This window comes from Mauremys mutica, chromosome 7 (genome assembly GCF_020497125.1).
Source record: "Mauremys mutica isolate MM-2020 ecotype Southern chromosome 7, ASM2049712v1, whole genome shotgun sequence".
Lineage (NCBI taxonomy): Eukaryota > Metazoa > Chordata > Testudines > Geoemydidae > Mauremys > Mauremys mutica.
In genome coordinates, this window is record NC_059078.1 from 23,785,923 (window position 1) to 23,807,480 (window position 21,558).

General features: G+C 45.2%; 1 protein-coding gene across 1 annotated transcript in view; it reads right to left on the minus strand.

Annotated features, from left to right (window-relative positions):
- The window catches only part of NCKIPSD (NCK interacting protein with SH3 domain), a 93,218-nt gene that overhangs the window by 46,372 nt on the left and 25,288 nt on the right, over positions 1–21,558 (minus strand). Inside the window, exons 2-3 of the mRNA XM_045024717.1 lie at positions 10,811–10,923; positions 8,606–8,807 (exon numbers count right to left, since the gene is read on the minus strand). Of these exons, the coding sequence (XP_044880652.1) occupies positions 8,606–8,807; positions 10,811–10,923 (315 nt within the window). The remainder of the gene's footprint in view (positions 1–8,605; positions 8,808–10,810; positions 10,924–21,558) is intronic.

Sequence of the window (21,558 nt, forward strand, 5' to 3'; positions counted from 1 at the left end):
AACACTGAGGCCATGCTATAATACTCATTTTTTCCAGGCTTCCTCTTTAATGGTATTTGGGAGGAGAGGATTTTATATTGATGGGCTGGGAAGAAGGCTGCCTTTTTTGACATACTGAATTTCTGTGTGTTTTATAACGCCTGTAAAACAAACAGTGGGGCCAAGAGTTCAAAATCATGAACCAGGCTCTCCAAAATAAGGAGATTTTAAGAGATAAGTTTTAGTTTCTTTTTACTCAGCTTGCTTATGAGCCAACTGGGGACACACGTTCAAAGTTTTTCTCTGCAACCATGAGGCCCAGAAACTTTTGTTCCAAATGAAACCCGATACTCCCATAACATGACTCCTCCATCAGCTAGAGCTTTATGAAAATGTCGCAAGACTTGCAATGTAATTGCGAAAGTTGGCAACGCTGCCCTGAACAAGGCTTGTTAGAAATCTGAATGAATAAGAGCCCCAATAGTATACAAATCTAACAGGATTACAGTGGCATAGGGCTAACCACAACCTGGCCCCACCATGCTCCATCTCAATTGCAGCACTAGGAGCACATCCCCAGCAACATTAGCAGCTTCAAGAACACAAAGATGGACTTTCCAAGAAGAGCAATCTCTGAAGGCTAATAGAGACACCATTCTTAAAGAGACTGCTTCGCCAGATAGATCACCGCAATGCACTCCACACAGGCTGCTCTACTTGGAAGTCCCAGCTGCCTGCTCAATGATGTTTCATTTCACCTGTGCTCTGCAATCTGTGCTGGCTTTTTTCTTCTCTGGGTTCAATTAAGTTGTCAGCCTTACCCTCTAAAGAGTAAACTAATAAGGTTTGGTTACTTCAGACATAACTCCTCTCCTCATACAACACAGTGAAAGTGGAGATCAAATGGAAGCACTCAAGCTTCTGCTTAAGCGGAAAGGAGGTTTTGGTTTGGAAGCAGATTCTTCTCAGTGAAAGATTCTTGACTGTGGAATCTGCTTTCTCCTTCTCAGTTCAGGGCCTGAATTTACTAAGATCCAGACCATGCTGCTGCAGGTGGAAGGCTTGTTTCTCAAGGCAGAACTGGCCAGAATCCAGCACCACACCTACTTGCCTTTTAAAAATTATTAGTCTTTGGCCCTAAGAGACTGCACAGCTGTGAGAGGCACAATTAGAACAGAGGAGGCCTCTGTAAAATGCTGGCAGAAGGCCCTCCCAGGCTCTTGTAAGTGCAGCTGTGCTAAGGTCAGCCCCATCTTTATAGCCATGAAGCTGCTTAGCTCACCACAATCACACTTACATAAGAGGTAGGTTTTGGCAACCTGCTTCAGTTAGTTTATAAGATCAGCATGCCACTATTTGGGGGCAGCAAGGGAAAGGGCTCATTCTAGGACACTTCACTGGCTCCACTGACCCTACCAAATTTGCCACATACCGGTATTTGACCCCTACTATTATAGAGTAGCGTTTGTACAGCAGTCAAAGTGTCATGGAACATAACCTATACACGGAGCTCTGGAAATCTTTCCTGACAGGGGGAGGAAAGAAAAAGTGATTTCTGCAGAATGTAACCTTTGTTTTAAGGTTATCTTTAAAAAATAAGCCTTGAGTCCTCACAGTTGTGAGGGGAATGTGAACAAGGCAGGGCCATCTTCCTGAATGTGCAAAGAGAATACCCGGCACCTCTGCTGTTTGGCAAAGCTGTGAGCAGCAGCAGAGGTGCTGGGTGTTCTCTCTGCACACTCAGGAAGATGACCACGCTGTGACAGACTCCCCTGCCTTGATCACATTTGAAAGGCTTACCTTCACAACTGTGAGTACTGTTGAGTGGGCAGCAGTGAGAGTTTCACTGATACCCCTTTAATTCTGAATAACTCAGTGAAAGGTGTCAATAATCAGGTGGATTCATGTTGCTGATGGGTGGCAAAGCTGTGAACAGCAGCACAGGTAGGATTCCAAATGAGAGGAGTCTGGAAGAGGGACAGAACAGTAGATACATTTCCCTTCTCACTCCCGTACCCACTGGGCACCAAGAAGCTGAGCGGGTTAGGGCAGGCAGACCCACACCAACAGTCAAGGTGACAGCCCCTTCCCGTCCAGCAGCCTGTGAGAAGAGGCTGAGCAAGAGGCTTCAAATTGATCTGACACCTGCTATATGGAGACTTATATAAAAAAAAAATGCCTCCAGGCAGGGCCCACGCAGACCCCTGTAAGATTCTCAGCTGGCTCCTTCTTCCCAGGAGCTGGGGGTGGGCTGGACTTCTCTGCAAGGGCAAGGGACTCCCAACTCCATTCATTCCTAACCTTTTCTGTGTCCATCACTTCCTTCCTTCCAGACACATGCAGGATTTTTCTCTGGCCAGAGAGGGCAAGAGTGCTGCAGGAACTAATCAATGCTTCTCCAAGCACTGCCTGGGAAGAGAAGGGGGCACTGGAGAGTGCAACTCCTATCCCACAAGGCTGGGTAGTAAGAGATCAAGATTGATCCTCAAACTCCGAAGCTTAGAAGTTGTGCTGTTCTCAGCAGTTCTTGTGCTCATTTTTAAACAAGTATAATATACTCCTTTAGCAAAGTTTTGCTAGGATGGACACTACTGTATATAACAAAGCCTTGAAGAGCAGGAGCACAATTAGTTTATACCCAGGAAAGTAGCTTGCTGAGCGTAAACAAATAGCGGGTTTTATAACTCTTCCAGTTTCTAAGGCTTCAAACCTTCCCTATTGTGTCAGGTAGTCAAAATTAAATGGCAAAAAAACTTCAATAAGGGAGAGTTAAGATTGCTTGGTGGTAGCTCATGCCCCTCTAAAATGTTGAATTTAGCCATACTCAGACTTCTGAAAACCAGGAAATACAGAGTTAAAGTAAACACCCACCTAACCTTAACTCTGCCCCCTAGAGCTAGCAACAGCCACTGGGAATTATCTGTATGAACTGCAGCTGCCTTGACTGTGTTGAGTGTAGTTGTATTGAATGACAGCGGAATAGGCTGGAGCAGATTGGAAGAATGGTGACTGTAATATGAGGAGATCTGGGTCTGAGTCCCTCCCATGTGTGTTATCAAAAGAGAGAAGTGCATGCGTACCTTGAGGTTCCTGTCTGCATTATTTCAATACAGAATTGTGTAGGCTGTTGGTAGCAGGGAACTAGGGCCTTCTTGCCATGGATACTGGCAGTAGTGAAGTGGGATATGAGAGCAGACTGTGGAGTTAATGCTGGTTAGGCTTAGGTGGCCTGTGTGCAAGTGTGAAGGGATTATAAAAGAGTAGGAAGTGGTTCTTAAATGTTAAAAGTGTGGTATTCTGTCCAGAGAGTAGACTCAGTGTTTGAGGGTAGGGAGAGTGGCAAGTAGCACCTGTCCACTACAGTGAAAAGGCAATGGGAGGGTGTGTGTTAGGGTTATCAGGCCATAACTCTGCCCTTATATGAGTTAAAGTTATGTGGGCATTTACCTTAACTCTGTATTTCCTTGTTTTCAGAAGTTTGCGTTTTGCTCAACTTGATGTTCTGGAAGGGCACAAGCTATGGCCAGGCAACCTTAACTCCACGTTAAAGTGTTTTGCATTTAATTTCCTCATTTTTTAAATAGAAAGGGAATTGTTTGTTGTTAGGAGTTAATGGTCATTTAGACAGTTGTAGTTCTCAACTATGTTCACAGCTGATATGCTACTGTGGCTAGGTAATAATTGAAAGATCTAGCTTTTCTACAGTGCTTTTCATTACCACGTCTCAAAGAACTTTACATCACTATCCATATTTTACAGCTGGGAAACTGAGGCACGGAGCAGTGGAAGAGCTAGGAAGAGACCAGTCCAGTGGTCTTCCTGCTAGACCACACAACTGCTGTGAGATTCTTCAATGCTCCTTCCCTCTCTTGCACATTTTGTTACAGTTGGCTGGGGATAATCGCCATGCTCAGAGATGTTTGCAACGTGTAGTTACCAACAGGGCCAGTGAGAGAAATCTCATCCTGACTTTTGTCCCAAAACCGTGCCAATTTCATTACATGATGGTTACAGTAACTTTAAGCAAGTGAGAAAAAGAGACTGGGGTGTGTGTCTCTTGTTCTCTGCTCCTGCCCCACCAATCCCTGCAACATGTAGTCCCCAGCCCACTTTTTAGCTCCCCTGACCTCTCCTAGCCCGAAAAGCCATTAGCTGGCACCACAGAAACCATTGACATGTAAGAAGTTGCTCCTTGCAGTGTCCTGCCCTACCCTACTGCTGCTTAAACACATTGCAGGAAGCAGCTTACTGGAGGGCCACACACTATCTTGGCTATGTAGCCCAAGCTGCACAATGAGCTAGGGCCTTCGCTCCCACTGCCAGCTGGGATTCCTGCCCCTGCTTCAGCCAGGCTTCCCTGCCTTGCCTGAGGTGTACCCAGTCTGCCTCTCCTCCAAATCATGTCCCTGCTGCACACTGAACAGCCTCTCCACCCCACACAGGGGTGGTGTGTAGCTTAACTATTTATTTTCTGAGTTTCAGCTGTGTAAATCTGTGTTAACTTCATTCCCTCCCACTCCAGATCACATTGAGGGTCAGGAAGAGGAGCTAAGACACCCCTCAAGAGGAGCATGATCCCCCATATCCCAGACCACACAGTGGGCAGAGAGAGGGGCTCAGATCCCTGCAGAGGGGTGGGACTCCCCCTGATCACAGCATTCACAGGGAACGGGAGAATTCAGGATTGAGAGCCACCCCACTACTAAACCCCCAACTTCCTGTTACCCCTCCCATTCTCCAACCTCTCCCATCTTCTCGCCCCCACCGTCAATTCCTACCCCCAATTAAAGGCCCCCAATTCTTTTTCCCCTCTTACTACCCATTCCTGTTTATCCCCCCATAATATCTGTATCACTCGCTGCAGACCTAACCCCCTCTCCCCCATTACCATACCAACTCATCTTGCTCCCCGAATCACCCCTCCCCACCCTGTAAACGGTCTCAAGCGTAGTTTCTTTTCTTTTCAAAAATAGTTTCATTCCATTCTGAATATTCTGTTGTACTCAGATTACATTTAAAAAAAAAAAACTTGCTAGGGGCAGATTTTTACCAAATGTTTACAATTCATTCTCAGACTTCTGCCCAGGGTTGATTTCAAAGTTGCTAGATCTTGTGAATTTAATGAAATGCTGTTTTTTCCTTGGGGCTGTATCTTGGGAACCCCTTGCTCAAATGGCCCAACATATGTCTACACTGGAAACTTCAAAGCGCTGCTGCAAGAACGCTCCGGCGGCAGCGCTTTGAAGTGTGAGTGTGGTTGCACGTGAGCACTGGGAGAGAGCTCTCCCAGCACTCCTGGTAATCCACCTCCATGAGGGGATTGGCTCCCAGCACTTGGAGCTTGTCTACACTAGAGCTTTAAAGTGCTCAGACTTGCTGTGCTCAGGGAGGTGATTTTTCACAGCCCATTGCCAGCAAGTGAGAGTGCTATAAAATGTAAGTGTAGACAAGCCCTTGGATTACAAACGCCACCCTACACTCCCATGAGACATAACAAATTTCAAGCCAATCCAAGTAAGCACACCAATTCTAGAGCACTAAGAAGAGTCATCCTTTTAACAGGAAGGGCTTCCAACCTTATCTAGAGCAGAGCTGCTGCTCAATTTTATACTACTGCATAAAACTGAAGGGAAAATGAAGTGGGGGGGGGGGCCTCTACATATCCACCCAGCAACCCAGCAGGCTCAGAGAGGTGTTAAGTGGCCCATGCATGTCAGTGAGATGTTCCCAGCTGAAACAATACCTGATGCAGATGTCTTAAGTACCAACACCACCCGCTGATGTGAATGGAGCAGTTCAAAGAAAGAACTAAGGTCTGCTTGGCAGCAAGAGTCCCATGATGCTCTGCAGGTAAGTTAATTTTCAGGAGTGGAATTTTACTAAGCAATAACCTTTAGAAATTGCTGCAAGAGATATTTTAGGGATAAACCACAAAATGTGCACAAGAGTTATAACAACATTACCCCAAAACAGAAATAAGCATTGACTAACCATAAGGTACTGAGGCAGTTGTAAAGTTACAAGGGAACAGAAATCTTAGAAAATGACCCAAGATAAGAAATAGGTACCAAAAAGGAGGAAATAGACAAGTATTGGAATGAGAAACACAAAAGAGTAATATGGGTATAACAGCCCTGAGAAAGAGGAAGTAGACACCATCCGCAGTCTGGACTGATGGCAAGTACGTTCGGGGAAGGGCTTCTGCAGCTGTTGATATCTCATGCCTCTCTGGGCAGGTGCTGTCTTTGTTAAACCAACAAATCCAAACAAAGCTGATTTATCTGAAGTTTGTTATTAATAAACTAACCTGGACTCGAGAACCCCTCTCACTAATCACATTTACAATTTTTACAAGTATTAGTTATCAATTGGATGTTAATTATCAATGAATTATTAATCAGTTATTAACAGTGTTCCCTCCCCACTCCCCTGGAGAGTTTATGATGTGTGTCAAGCATGAATGTTCTCAGCTCCCCACCCTAGTCTCAGCAGTATGTTCTTGGTGCATACCAGTTTGAGCTCCCCATCCAGAGGGGAAGGACTTCCCCAGACCCTGACTCACATGGGAGGAGGGAAAGGGGCTCCCTTTCCCCCTCAAATCTGACTCTGGAGGGGGCAGGGTTGGATGGTCACATCCCCATAGATGGGCAAGAGCCTCACATTCTGGCACATACACACAGATGCAAGGTTCACACATCACTAGGGGGCAGGGACCCCCAGATTTCAGCTCACATGGGGGATAGGGAGATGGGGGGGGTATAACCTAAGATATGTCAGCCAGGTTCTGGAGGAAGGTTGCCTAAGTGAGGGGGAGTCACATCCCTGTGGATGGGCCAGGTGGCCTAGACCATGATACACACATGGGAGGGGAATGTGGGGCTGACAGGTGCCTCTGCCCCATTCTTCCTCAGAGTGCTCGGAGTAGTGCTCAGATTCGATGACTAACACACACACTTGGGGACACCCAGGTCCTGTGATGCAGAGGTAGTTTTCCTAGAGCTAGCCTCTTTCTGCACATGAAAAAACAATGAGGAGTCCTTGTGGCACCTTAGAGATTAACACATTTATTTGGACATAAGCTTTCGTGAGCTAAAACCCACTTCACTGTATTCCATTAGGTGGGCGACGAGGCATGTGAGTCTTAGCTTGCCTAACTGGAGAAGAAAACTTTTTGAAACAACATTTTAATTTGATTTCCCTCAAAGGCTGGTGGGTACCAAGCACTCTGTTTGGGTAACTCTTGAGAGTCAGTCCCGGGTACAATGTGAGCCCTGATTTTATCTCTGTCTATCGGCAAAAAATGTGTCAACTTGAAGAAAAGCGGTCTTTTCCCCATGGGCTGTAACTCAGGAACCCCTTGGTTAAAAGGCCCCAAATTTAGATCACTGATGGTACCCCATGTCTCCACGAGATGTATCAAATTTCAACAAAATTTGATTAACAATATGGATTTCAGAGCACTTAGAACAGTCAAGCTTTAAACAGAAAGCTGGCCTTATCCTTAAGTCTAGCAGAGATGTCACTCTGCTATAATGCTCTAGATTTTTTTTCTCCTCCATAGGAATTGGTGCTCACGTGACTACCTTAGGCTGATGAATTAAAGAAGTGTCCAGCTACACTCTCCATTCAGTTCAGCCTTTGAGAAGCAAGGAGGCAGCAGCACTGTTGAAGTATAAACCACCCACCAAAGTTTTCTCCTTTATCAGAGGGCTTTAGAACTGGGTCAGTTTGGCTGCCTACAGGGGCAGAGTACTGGGGTAGAGAATGTTAGTAAGCCTGTATACCAGCCCCTTTTTATCTCCACAGACTTATGTTTCCTTATTAAGTCAGTAACAAGCCCCTCCTATCAGCAGTGACGGGGTAATGGTGCCACTATAAACACTCCTCTTGGACAGATGCAGCAACCCTACACCAACATGTCCCATCTGTATGAGGGGAACTCCCATCTCTTTGCTACGTCCAACCATGTAATCAGTTACATAACCTACTCCAAACAATCGCTGCTAAGTCTGTCCTGGCCTGTCTCTTTGAAGACTTGTTGACGGCTTACAGTAATTTGGTTCCATTTAGATAGAATTCTGCTTTTAAGTCACATTTCCTGTGTTTTCCTCCTCTAATTTGTTACTACTAGGGATGTTCACAAGAAAACAGGATCTTCACAACTTGAGCACAGGAATAAGCAGATACACAGAGGAATTCCTAAGGAACAGAGATCCTGTTTTTGTGCAGATTTAACAAGGAGGAAATAAAAGCACAGAAAAAAAATTATGACCTAAGCAGAACTGTCTCTAAAAACAATGTATTTCAAAGTATTCTCTGAGGAATCAACAGCTCTTTAAAAAGGTGTCAAGAAAGAGCCAGTAGCACAAACTAGAGAAGATCTTGCACGTTTACATAGTCTTGTATCCTCAGTGACCCTGAAGTGCTTTATAAATGTAAAGAATACACAGAGATCATACCAGCCATGCCTGGGATGGGACACAGCAGCTGTATAGTAGCAAACAGTGAAGCTACACTATAGCTCAAGGCAACAAGTGTGACTGAAACTGCACAGGGAATATTATGTATCATACGAGAGGGAGGGACTCTTTAAGGAAGAATTTAGAAGAGGCCAAGATGCTGTTACCTGGTAAAGACCTTCATCATCCTCTTGGATCTCCGTGTTTGGCAGGCTGTGATGTCGCTCATAACCTGTCCGGCACATGCCATTGGGCTGTCGTGCTAAATCCAAATGGTGATCACTGGAGGACGGGGTCATAATCATTCCCTGACTGGCTGGTGAGTGACCTTTGCGTGACACAGTCTCCTTCCGATGATGGATCAGTTTCCTGGCAGATGGAATGGAAACAGGGGCATTAGGGACACGGGTGAAGCGATGAAGTCAGTACCCAGTGCCAAGAAGCTTAAGTCTGAAACTGGACTGTGGTTACAATAGACGTCTCCATAGTAAGGATCTTTACTGAGGATAGAATAAGTCCAACTCCACTGAACTACTAAGCACCTCTCAAAGAGGAGGGAAGGGTCTTTGTAAAAAGCACATGATTTGTGAATCAGGGTTCACAGGAGATGTATCTCCACTTCATGGTACAGAGGGCTAGTTCTTATGCCACACGCTTTAGACTTGCCTGCACCTTAGTTCTATGGCTCCCTTACAGTGTCCATGATTGTTTGATTTGAGGTGAAATAGACATGCCTTAATCCATAACTCGAGGTATCAAAAGTCTCATAGCAAGCAATTGTTAATGGTGTATCACAAAGACACCCTGCTCTGATGTTCGCTAATCCCAATAGATTTACATTTTTAAGCAATGAAGGAAAGAAACAAAAGCACCCAACTTCAGCAAGCTCTGGACACCAATTCAGCCTCTCTCCATCTTTAAATGCCACTTTCTTTGTCCCCCAGGAGTGGGCTGTTGAAGGATCACCCTGCAACTGCTGCCCACTGAAGGCAACATCTATTCTTTGTATTATATACAGGTTCTTATACTGTCCTCAGCACTGTAATGTCTCGGAGCCTTCCGGAAGTGCATTAAGCAATGTGGCTGACATTTGTCATGTGTGGATCTATTCTCCCTCAGACCCTCTCCCATGGAGAAAATTGTGCGTACAATGCAGTGATTTATTTGGGCTTTTCTGAGGGATGCAGGGGGTTGAGGTCCAGTATCCGCAGTGGAGATGCCCTTCTAGAGATGCTCTTCTCCAAACCAACCACCACAAATTGTGTATTTGTGGGTGGGTGAACACACACATACAAAAATCATCAGTGCCTATGGGATCAATACCTTTGCATCTGGAGCCTTAAACACAACTCAGACCACCCAATGAGAGGAGGTGCAAGCCATGCACTATGCAGTGAGCACCACTGCTCAGGTGGGTTTTTATTTCAGGGCAGGGGAGTTGTGTGTCACTCTACTAGCTGCATAGTTTCCTTTACATGATGCATTTGGCAAATTCAGCCTTGAAACCACTTTGTAGCAATGTCATGATGCTGAAGTATCACTTCTCTGAGCGATCTTCTAAAAAGTGCCTAGGTCTTTCAGCGTCACTGGCTGGACAGCAGCTGCAGAAGGTACAATTACCGTGCTATCACCAGGGAAGGAAGAGTCCTCACCCTGGAGGAGCAAGGGCCAAGGGACAGAGAGAAACAAGTAGTCTCTAGACCTTAACACTCCATCACTGACTTTAGCGGAGAGATGTTCTCTAGTTCATGTTTTAACCAAGAGCAGATTTAAATATAAAGGTCAAGAGGCCAAGTGACCTACGAGTTTGGGGGCAGGGAGAAAGGTACCAGAGGGACAGCTGCATCTGAGAGGGCAAACTGGAACAGCCAAAGAAGGTGCAAAATCTCTTTTCCCAACCTGGATTGCAATTGAACCAGAGTATTCCCCCCCCCCCCCCGACACTTGTAGAGAGAGCTGTCAAGCAAGCCTCTAGCCAATGTGACACTCTAAACCGCATGCAGTGGGTTAGATTGGCAGACAGGTGCCCCGTGAGTTGGAGAAACTGCTTTGCTTGGAGGAAAATGGAATTGTGGGCAGAGATTGAGAGTAGGCACTGCAGTGGTGACTGGAGACTCAGCTGTTCATCACCTGGCTCTCACATCAGTGAGTTGGAGGGCTCCCTGAGTACTTCAGTCCTTTGTTTACTTAGCAGCAGTGGGGCTCCAGTTACCAACAACCAACCCGGCCATCCCTTATTAACCACACCCAGGACTGGAACAGTGAGCAACCTCCCACTGTGGCTGTACCACTAAGTTCACTCTTTCCCTGCCTCTTGGGAAAGAGCATGAGCTGTCAAGTCTCAATCTGTCCCAGGTACTGGCTGTACTTACTGGAGGACATCCCTCTGCTCCAAGTTGTATTTGCCTCCATTCTTCATAGCTGCGTTGTGGATAGCCTCAATAGCTCGGTCAATAGACTGCAAAACCACATCTTGTTCCAGCACCTATGGAACACAACACGCTACATGTTACCATATCCTAATTTTCAGATTCCTTTCCATCGCACTTCACAGTAAGGGAAGCTGACAGCATAAGAAATCCACAGGAACAGGCAGTGCAGAGAACTCAGATGACTAATGGAAACAAGAGAAAGGCTTTAGTTGCCCAGAACCACAGCATATGATGATAGTCAGTGTCAACTGTCCTGGTCATTTCATTACCTCTTTGAAGAGCCAACTTTTTAAAAATTGATTTTTTAAAATGTGCAGGTGTACACAAAATGGATTCTGTCTATTCAAGATTTATTGTTAGAAATGAAAAACTCATCACAGCTCCATGCACTTGCCTTCCGGGCCCTGAATTCCAAGAATTCATTACATGAAGATCAATCGCAAAGAGCATGGAACAGCTCTTCAGATCAATTTCACATTCAGATTGCCACAGTAAGCTTTTGAGTTTCCACTGCAACACACAGTTTGTTTCATGCTCATTCCTTCTGCTACATTTACCCACCTCTGGAGTAACATGCACACCAAGTATCTGGAGACCCTCTCATGCCAGGTGGCTACAGTACTGTTTGTCCTTTTATTCACATTTTTCTTGCTAGTTTTCTAACAATTTTGCTGCTGAAATGGCTTTTCCAGATTCCCACTCAAGTCATCATTGTATCATTTGCTCTTCTAGTTACATGCCTGCCAGCCAGCCAGTTTAGCACATTTTTTTTGTTGACAATACCAGCTTTTCAAGATGAAAAACACCAGAAAACATCTAATTCATCAGTCAGACCATGTCCAAAAGCCTTGGAACAGGTTTAACTGTCATTCACAGTGGCTGTGCATTCAGGAAAATAATACTGCACCACACTGGCAGGATTTAAAACTGAAGCAGTTTCCCCAACCTAGTTGAATTACAGGTCAATCCTTCCTTTAACATGGACTTTGGACCTTCCATTCCCCAGTGATTCTGCACCATGGCTTTGTCTATTTAGACTTCAAATCCTAGATCCATTTCTCCCAACCCACTTAGCACAGATGGAGGAGGCACCATGCTACAGAACCCGGGCTAGGTGCTTATCCACACAAGGCAAGTTGGACCAGGGCCAAATAGCTTGCATTACAAGGAATGACTGGAATGAAAGGACAGGAAAGATTCAAGTTGGCCACTATGCTTGAAATATTCCTAAAAGATTTTGTATATTAAGACTTTACACGTATTCAGCACCTTCTACCTGAAATTCTCTAAGTGCTTTACAATCATTACGCAAGCCTCACTTTTAGGCACAGGGCAACTGAGGTCCAGGGCAGACTATGTATTGGTGAGTAATTTGTGCAAGGTCACAAGAAGTCAGTAGTAGAACCCTGAATATAGATAGTTGGGAATTAATACTCCTGGGCTGAGTGTGCTGACCATTAAAAAAACCACTGCCTGCATTCTCAGTTCAGTGCATGTGGGTTTTCTGGTTGTAATCAGGCATTCACTCCATCTGTCTGAATGCTGAGGATCTCCTTCATTTTTCCTTGCTTTACCCCCTGCCCACATCACAGCAACCATTTATCTGGCCAAAGAGCATTTGGAAGCTCATCAAGGATGCACCTTAATTGGCCATGGGGGGTTGCTGCAGAGCAGCACAAGGCAATCCCTCTCCACAGGGGTTGAATGTGCTGTCTCCACAGCACTGGTGTGCAGGCTCTGATAACACACTATGTATTATTTATGCATTGATTAATTACTAAGCCAAATGTGTATTTACAGCAACCTGCAGACAACACTGAAAAATGCCAAACAAGGCAGGGAATGAAAGTGCCTCTGAAAAACTTATTTTTTCAAAGAGACCATTTTTTAGTTTTTTTGTAAGACAAGCGATAAGGAGAAAACAGCAGGGGAATCTGTTTTAGGAGACAAATCCAAAGTATGTTAAAATAAAAATATCTGCTCATTAAACACCACAGATGTGAGCTAAGCTACCTCTAACAGTCCAGCATGCACCCGGGGAAAAATCCCTCTCAACCCTTCCCCTCATAGGCAGACTTTTCCACCTCTAATGAAAGATCTAATTTAAAAGCCCAAGCAGGGCATACCTGAATATATTTAGAACAGTGTTTGGGAAGGGAGGAAAGGCAAAGCATTTCAGAGAAGGCATTTCACATTCTGAGAAGATAGGAGAAAATTTAGGTGAGCTGTATTTCCCCTCTGGGACAGGGACAGAACAACAGTAAGGAACTCTTCAGTGCTTCCCTCCCCAGAGGAGGGAGGGCAACTTCCCTGAAAGCTGCCAACAGCTCCTCTGATAAAAATGTTGTAGTCCCTCCACCTGCAAAGCCCCTGCACTGCTTCCAAATGTCCTGGCTGAAGGTGTGATGCAGCACTTGCCATTGCCTCTCAATACACCTCTACCCCGATATAACACGAATTTGGATAGAACGCGGTAAAGCAGTGCTCCAGGGGGCAGGGCTGCGCACTCCAGTGGATCAAAGCAAGTTCGATATAATGCGGTTTCACCTATAATGCGGTAAGATTTTTTGGCTCCTGAGGACAGCATTATATTGGGGTAGAGGTGTACCACCACTGAACTGGTCAAAGGGCTTGCTTACCAAATTACACACTCACTTCCCAGTATATCCATTCACTGCATCAAACCGCACAATTAAAACAATTCTCAGGCTTTCCACAAAGTGTGCACCACTACCAAATCTCGCCACTGCATGATCTTATGGTGATTCATCTCACTCTCCCCAAGGCCCAGTGCTATAGTTAATCACTGCTCCATTACATATTCACTTAGCCCTTCAGGGCAAGGACTACACCTTTGGTCTTTAAGCACCATGCTTGCAGTGCTGTATAACTGTGTTGCATACCTTGTGCTGATTGGCTGTTTGCCGCAGCCTCTCCTGCCCCCTCCATTCCTTTGCTCTACCATCCAGCTAATCCACATCGAAAGGAATGAAACAACAAAAATCAAGGTACAGAACTAACAAGAAATTTGCAATCCACCACGCTGTTAACTCTACTTACATGTTATATATCCCATTCTCTTACCTAGGGTTGCCAACTTTCTAATTGCACAAAACTGAACACCCCTGCCTCACCACTTCCCCAAGGCCCCACCCTGCCCCTTCTCTGAGGCCCCATCCCTGCTTGCCTCAGCCCCCCTCCCTCTGTCACTCACTCTCCCCCCCCCCCACCCACTCCTTTTCACCGTGCTGGGGTGCAGGAGGTGAGTGAGGGCTCCGGTTGGGGGTACAGGCTCTGGGGTGATGAGGGGTTTGGGGTGCAGGAGAGGGCTCCGGGCTGGGGTAGGGGGTTTGGGTACAGAGCATATGGACTCTGGAATGGGGGTGCAGGCTCCAGGTGGGGCCAGAAATGAAGAGTTCAGGGTGTGGAAGTCTCTGGGTTGGAGTGTGGGGAGTGAGGGCTCCAGCTAGGCGTGTGGGCTCTGGGGTGGGGCCAGGGTTTCAGAAGGGGGCTCTGGGCTGGGACCAAGGGGTGCGGGCTGCCAGGTCCCAGTGGCCCCTAGGTGCACGAGCAGTCAGGGGGGCTCCATGTGCTGCACTCGTGCCTGTAGGTGCCACCCCCAGAGCTCCCACTGGTCAGGGTTCCCGGCCAATGGGAGCTGTGGAGCCAGCGCTTGGGGTGGGGACAGCACACAGAACCTCCCTGGCCACCCATGTGCCTAGGGGGCCGTAGGGACCTGGAAGCCACTTTCGGGAGCCGCATGGAGCCAGGGCAGGCAGGGAGCCTGCCTTAGCCCTCGGCCACCTCTGTACTATTGACTGGACTTTTAACAGCAGAGCTGCCAGAGTCCCTTTTCGACCAGGCATTCTGGTCGAAAAATCAGACGCCTGGCAACCCTACTCTTACCCTTTGGGTGACTTGGCTGTTTAGACTAAGATCTTCAGAGCAGGGGACTCTCTCTTACTCAGTGTTTGTACAGCACCTAGCACAACGGAGTCCCATCCTAGGCACTACCATAATAAACATTATCATAATGAATATAGCAAAGAGTCCTGTGGCACCGTATAGACATATTGGAGCATGAGATTTCGTGGGTGAATATCCACTTTGTCGGAGAAAAGAGAAAAATTCTATGCAGTCAGAAAGGACCATGGATTCTGTAAAGGCAAAATGCCCATGCATTTGACTTAGACCAAATCAGCAGGCCCCCAACAGCAAGGATACCGGATCATGGAGCCCCAAGTATAACTAAGTGGTCAGTGGAACTATAAAATTCTTGTTAGCTATTGACTATATGGACCATGAAAAAAAACTGTGTAGACAAGGAAACGCTAACTTTCCTAGAAAGGAACAAGGGCTGACCGGGATTAAATGGACACACTGACTACGGTGACTAGAAGAAAGTGAGTGGGTGGTTGAAGCTGCACTTTCTTATGTATCCCCAGGTGGGGAAGTGAATGTACAAGGATACAGCAGAGTGTACTCACAGGGCTATTCAGATGTTCCTTGCTTTTTTACCACCTGCACTGAAATTTTTTGTTGTTGTTCTGTGTTTGTACAATGCAGTGGTGGACCATGACCGGGCTGCTGAGCCACAATTCTAAACAATAGTGCTTTAAGAAGACTCAATAGGATACTCTTAGCTAACATGGATGGAGTCAGACTGATATTTTAGAGATGTATTTGTAATGAACTGGGAAAATATTTTGATTAATATTGTATGTCACTCAGTTTCCCTGTTCCATTTTGTACTGCTGCCTACTCGAACACATACAGCTAAACCAAAGGGCGCTGTAGAGGTGCCAAGTAAGAAATGTAAAACAATGACACAGATAAGTCCACTTCAGTTGCACAGTTGTAAAGAAGATAACAATTGATAGCTCCATCCAGGCTAGAATGGGGTACCCTCCCCAAGGCCAACTGGGATCAAAGACGACAAACAATTTAAGAGACCACAGAAAAGGGAGAGGGGATTTGGGTCAGAAAGGAAAAGCTGACAGCTGGGAGATAGGGAGAGACATATGCTGTGAGCAGGCAGCTAAACCCAGCTAGAGATAGAGTTATCTGGGATATGAGGGATTTATGCTGGTGTAACTAATATCAGTGTAGCCCTTTCACTGTTACACTTTTCTCTAAGTGTATGTCTACACTGCTATTAGACACACACAGCTGGCTGTGCCAGCTGACTCGGGCTTGCAGGGCTGTTTAATTGCACTGTAGACTTCTGGGCTCGGGCAGCCCAAGCTCTGGCACCCTATCACCAAGCCCAGAAGTCTACACAGCAATTAAAGAGCCAGAGTCAGCTGACGTGGGCCAGCAGCAGATTTTTAATTGCATTGTAGACATACAATAAATGCTTTGCATCTTTTGAAGAAGCTATTTCTATATCACTACAAACATATAGTGTCAGACACCCAGAGAAAAAGGGTTTCTGGGTGCCAAGCCCAGTGGGACCTGCTGAAGTAGTCACAGCTGGTGCCCAAGGGCTGTAATCCAGGTCCCAGTCAGAGCAGGTGAATTGCAGAATTCCATCCAAGGAGTTAGGCTACATCTACACTGCAATTAGAAACCCACAGCTGGCCCATGCCAGCTGACTCAGGCTTCCAGGGCAAGGCTGGTTAATTACAATGTAGACCTTCGGGCATGGGCTGGAGCCCGGGCTCTAGGACCATGAGAAGTGAGAGAGTCCCAGATCTTGGACTTCAGCTAGAGCCAGATCATCTACACTGCAAATAAACAGCCCTGCAGACAGAGCCCCTCAAAAGCTCGAGGCCTCACACTGGGGGGGTGATGCACTTGGTAAGATCCATAGATGGGCCAGTGGTGCAGCTAGCATGGCAACCATGACAGTAGTGACAGATTTTATTTGAAAAAGCATTTGTACGGATTTTCATTCCAGAAGGTCGTACGAGAAGAGAGATTAATTGCAAGTTTTTTGTTAAATCAATTAAAAAGAAATGGTATCAGAGAGACTGTGCGCCACATCTGGCCTGGCACAGGTAGGCTGGGTACCAAAGGTGAAGCAGAGGGAAGAGCAGTTAACTTTGACAGCCACTGGCCACACTAGTGTTGGATTAGTTATACCTCAGTTTATAGCCTATAAAACGGGGCTCCTCAAATACAACAAGAATCTCTTATGTATGTGAAATTCATTTAACAGGTTACATTTAAATACGCACTTGAACAGTATACAAGAATTGAGGTTTCCTTCTTTACCTTCCATAAATCAGTATTTCTCTCTCTACTGATAGCATGAGCAAACAGGAAGTATGTCGCTAAAGCTGGTCTGCAGGCTTCCTCTTACCCCGTAGCATGGAGAGCAAACATTATGATGGGGGAGAGGAGAGGCTAATACAGATCTACACTTTGTACCACCATGAACAGCCGACCAGTAGTACATTTCAATCTGTGACTGGAGCAGCGCACCCTTCCCAGATCCCAAAGGGACAGGGATGGACACCAGCATGCATTTCTCATTCCTGACATCCTCATTCAGCTGAAGGCAGTTTTGTCTTGAGGAAATATTTAAACCCTCTAAAAATCTGATTTTTTTTCCTCCTGAAAAATAAAATCCAGAATTTGTCAGTATTTTTGCTATCCCTCTGCCAGTACTGGGAAGAGAAATTTCAGTCGATTCAGGGTTTTAGCATTTCTCAGAAAACCCCAGTGGGTGTATTGTGTACAATGGCATTCTAACCTTTCACCTTAACAGTCCTCCCTCCCTACTTCCCTAATACCACCAAAAATAAACTTTCCCTCCTTCCTCATTTTGCATTCATCTGCAAGTGTCATTCTACAAAATGCCTGGGCTCTTTGAATGCAATCAGAGCGAAGAACTTGTTCAGCAGTCCAGAATAATCATACCTTTTAGACAAGCATTCTTCTAGACAAATAGACTCTTATGGGCTGAGTGAACAGAAAATGGACTGCAGCCATGCTCTGTGCACACACACGTGTGTAAGATTTCCATATTTACTGCATTGGCCCATTACAGATATGACAGGCTCTACAAACTCTCCCTTCTAAAACAAGCTTTTCCTTGCCTTTGGGAAGGTTAGACAGAAGGTAACAATATTCCATCTCTTCCAGTCTCTCCCAATTCTTCATGATCATGGGGACATCTGATCATGTGCTTTAGCAAAGTCATTACGCACATTTCAGTGTTACCATTGCTGTAAGAGAGCACAGAATCCTAGAACTGTAAGGAACCTCAAGAGTTATCTAGTCTGGTCCCCCGCACTCATAGCAGGATTAAATATTATCTAGACCATTCCTGACAGGTGTTTGTCTAACCTGCTCTTAAACTATGGAGATTCCACAACCTCCCTAGGCATAGACAGGGGTTCAGATGATTTTACCATCATGTCATTGCTCACGGTCTCCTGACAGTAGTATGAACACCAGGCCCTCCATTAGCAGCTTAGTTCTGGTGCAGTAGCACTGTTGATGACTGTTGAAATCAGGATATTTATTTTTCCAGTGCAGATGCACCCAAGGACTATGATACAACACAAAATTGATTCTTTGTTACTCAAAGATTAGAGATGGACATTACCTAGGAAAGATATCAGCTTGAAAAAGTCTTATTCTTTAAGATTTGTGCTAACAAAGCTGGAAATGCATCCAATAACCCAGCAGGACAATGACTATGTCAGATACAGTATTTATAAATTACAGATCAAACCTGCACCCTTCAAATTAACATCATAATCGTCAAAGTAATACAAGATGAGCAGTTTAAAGAAATGATTGAAGCACTTTACCCTGAATATGCTTCTCAGAACAGATTTAAGTTCACATAGCCATTACTAGATGGCAGAAGTGAAACAAGAGAACAAATTAAAGAAAAAGAATCCACATCGACACAAGTACAAAATGGTAAGTCAGTCCTGAGAAGTGACCCGTGATGGTTACAAACACCTACACAGGGAAAAACATGCACCTTCTTTCAGCTATTGTTTCTACAGTTGAAAAGGAAACTGCAGACCACTGTGTTTGCTGAAGATGCCATTCAAGAATGAAGAGAAAAGTATGACAAGATGGTCTTTAATGAAGCTATGAAAAAGGACAGAATTCCTCAAGGACAATTATTCTAAACTTATGACATATGGGTGTTTGGCATTCTATTTAAACTTCACTGAAGAAAAAAAAAATCAGTAGTAATAGTTACAGAAGTCCAAAAATTCTTCCACAACCACCATTAGCCTCCAGTTTAATGGCTGAAAAAGGAGGCTTGATTCCCCAGTTCCTCAGTGATATTTGGTCTCTATCTGCATCCAGTTACCGCAAGTAAATTGAAATGTCTACAAAGCACAAGGAAACTTTGGTCAAAACATAGCTCACATTTTATATGACAACTACTTACAAAAGCAGTTGAAGGTGGTTTTAGAGGTACTTGCCATATTACAAACTGATGTAGTCTCAGTTGAAATCTGTCTTGAACTGATTAGTAAAGAACTGGATCTACACAAGGAGAAAACTGAAAGACTATTCACAGAGGCTATGGAATCGTTCCATTACTTGGCAAACATGACTGATCCTAAACACAGAGGTCACAGGATGGCGTCCACAAGAGGAATCAACAGCTGAAACATGGCTGATGGAACCTAAAGCTGAGTTCCTTTTTTCTGTTATAGCATTTAAGACTGAAGATCCATATTTCTACCCAAATCTACATTTAGGAAGGAGGCTGCAGCAAAATGGTGGAAAATGGAAGGTAAAATTATGGAAGACAGAACAGCTGAGTTTTGAATGCTGTCATTTTTCAAAAGAACTCTTCTACATACCCAGCTCAGCAGCTATCATAGGATTGGTATGGTTCAATCTTTGTAGCAAGCAAGGGCTGAAAAAACAAACTGGTAAAATTATATCAGTATCCAAGGACAGGCACAAAAAACTGGGGCAGATACAAAGCTTTATTGGGCTTTATTGTATACCTAAAGAATTTCAAGCTTTTCATTTTAGACAATTTTATGTTTGAAGGATACGTTTACAAGATCAATCACATGCTGTGCATTGTGCTTTATTTACTACCACTTTGCAGAGAGTTTTTTTATTTGTGTCCCTTCCTCCAGCAGTAATTTCCGGGGAATGGGGGGCGGGGGGGAAGGAGAATCACAACCTTGTTCTGCTGTCAATACTCATACTGCCAATAACCACAGGCACAGATATTAGCAGCAAGTTCTACAGTTTGTTTCAACTATTTCAAGAGAGTGTCTGACTTGACAGGAGAGAGAAGGGAGAAAAATAAAGCTGACCTCACTCCCCTGAGCCATTGCTTGCTGCTAGATCAATAGCAACCATCAACAAGCAGTTATTAGAGGGAAGCTGCCAGCAGTCTCACAGCACCTCTGTCACCTGCGGGGCTGGCCAGGTGCAGAGAAAGAAAAGCTAGGGATTTGAGAGACAGGAATCAATGAAGGTGGCAGGTAAGCTGTGGATTTAGACCAGACAAAACCTAAGTCTGCCATACAGAGCACAAATGTAGCTTTCAGGTATATGCTCCATAAACACAACAATATGTACTTTATTAAAGCCACTAATGAGGAAAAAGCACTTCTTACCCTCAAGGGGCAGACTGAGCGGAAAGCCATTAGTTAATTTTTTTGCTGGGCAGATGTGAGAATTGCACAAAAAGAAATGTAAACTAGACAGAAAATCCCAAGGACCTTTTTAGCAGCTGTTGCCACAGAACCCTATGGCCTGAGAGAACAGACTGTGCTCCTTTCTACCCACCCTTTTAACAACATCAGCATAAACTTTAAAGAAGCCATGAGAAGTTCCTTAAACAAGGATTATTCCGGACTTGAGGATCAAAGACAGCCTGCCAGCTACAGGACCAATTAACAGCCAGGCTGGAAAAGGAGCCTCCAGTGTACTGGACACAGATTATATTCAGCATGCAATCTGAGGGTAAGTCAGCACTACAGCGGCACTGCTGCACTTACTATAGCACTGAAAGGGTTTTTTCCCATTGCTGTAGTAAATCCACTCCCTCAAGAGGCAATAGCTAGGTCGATAGAAGAATTCTGCTGTTGATGTAGCTTCATTTACAGTGGGGGTTAGGTTGACGTACCTACGTTGCACAGGGGATGAAATTTGTCACAGCCCTGAGTGACATAGCTAGGTTGGACTAAGTTTTAGGTATAGACCAGGCCCAAGAGTTTACCTACAGAAAGGCCTAATCACCACCCTTCCCCCAGTAATTTGCAGGATTCTTTCCACCAAGCCAGAGAGGCCCTCATCTTGATGGGGAGATGCGTTCATACTGTTTGCTTGCTCCGTGTTTATACTGTTCAAACCAAGCCTGCAGGCAGCAGACACATCTGGCAAACAGCATTATGTAAGTACATGACATCATGTGACACAGGAGAGTAAGGAAAATCTGGACAGATGTACAAGGGTTGTGGATAACCTGATCTATAAGTCTTCCCATGGCAGATGCGAAGAGACGGTGCAGCGACCAGGTTCATGCTATGATTTTTGGACATGTCCTGCCTTAAGATGCCAGTTGTCCACATATGGGAAGATGATGGTATGATGGGTTCGGTCTCAGAGATCCCCTTGGGACTGTCACCTGATGTGCTGAAATTACCTCTGAGCCCATTTTCCCTGCCAGCTTGGGACTCCAGAACCCTGCCTTGTTGAACGAGACACGCTAGCCTGCTGCAACGCAGACTCAGGGTCTG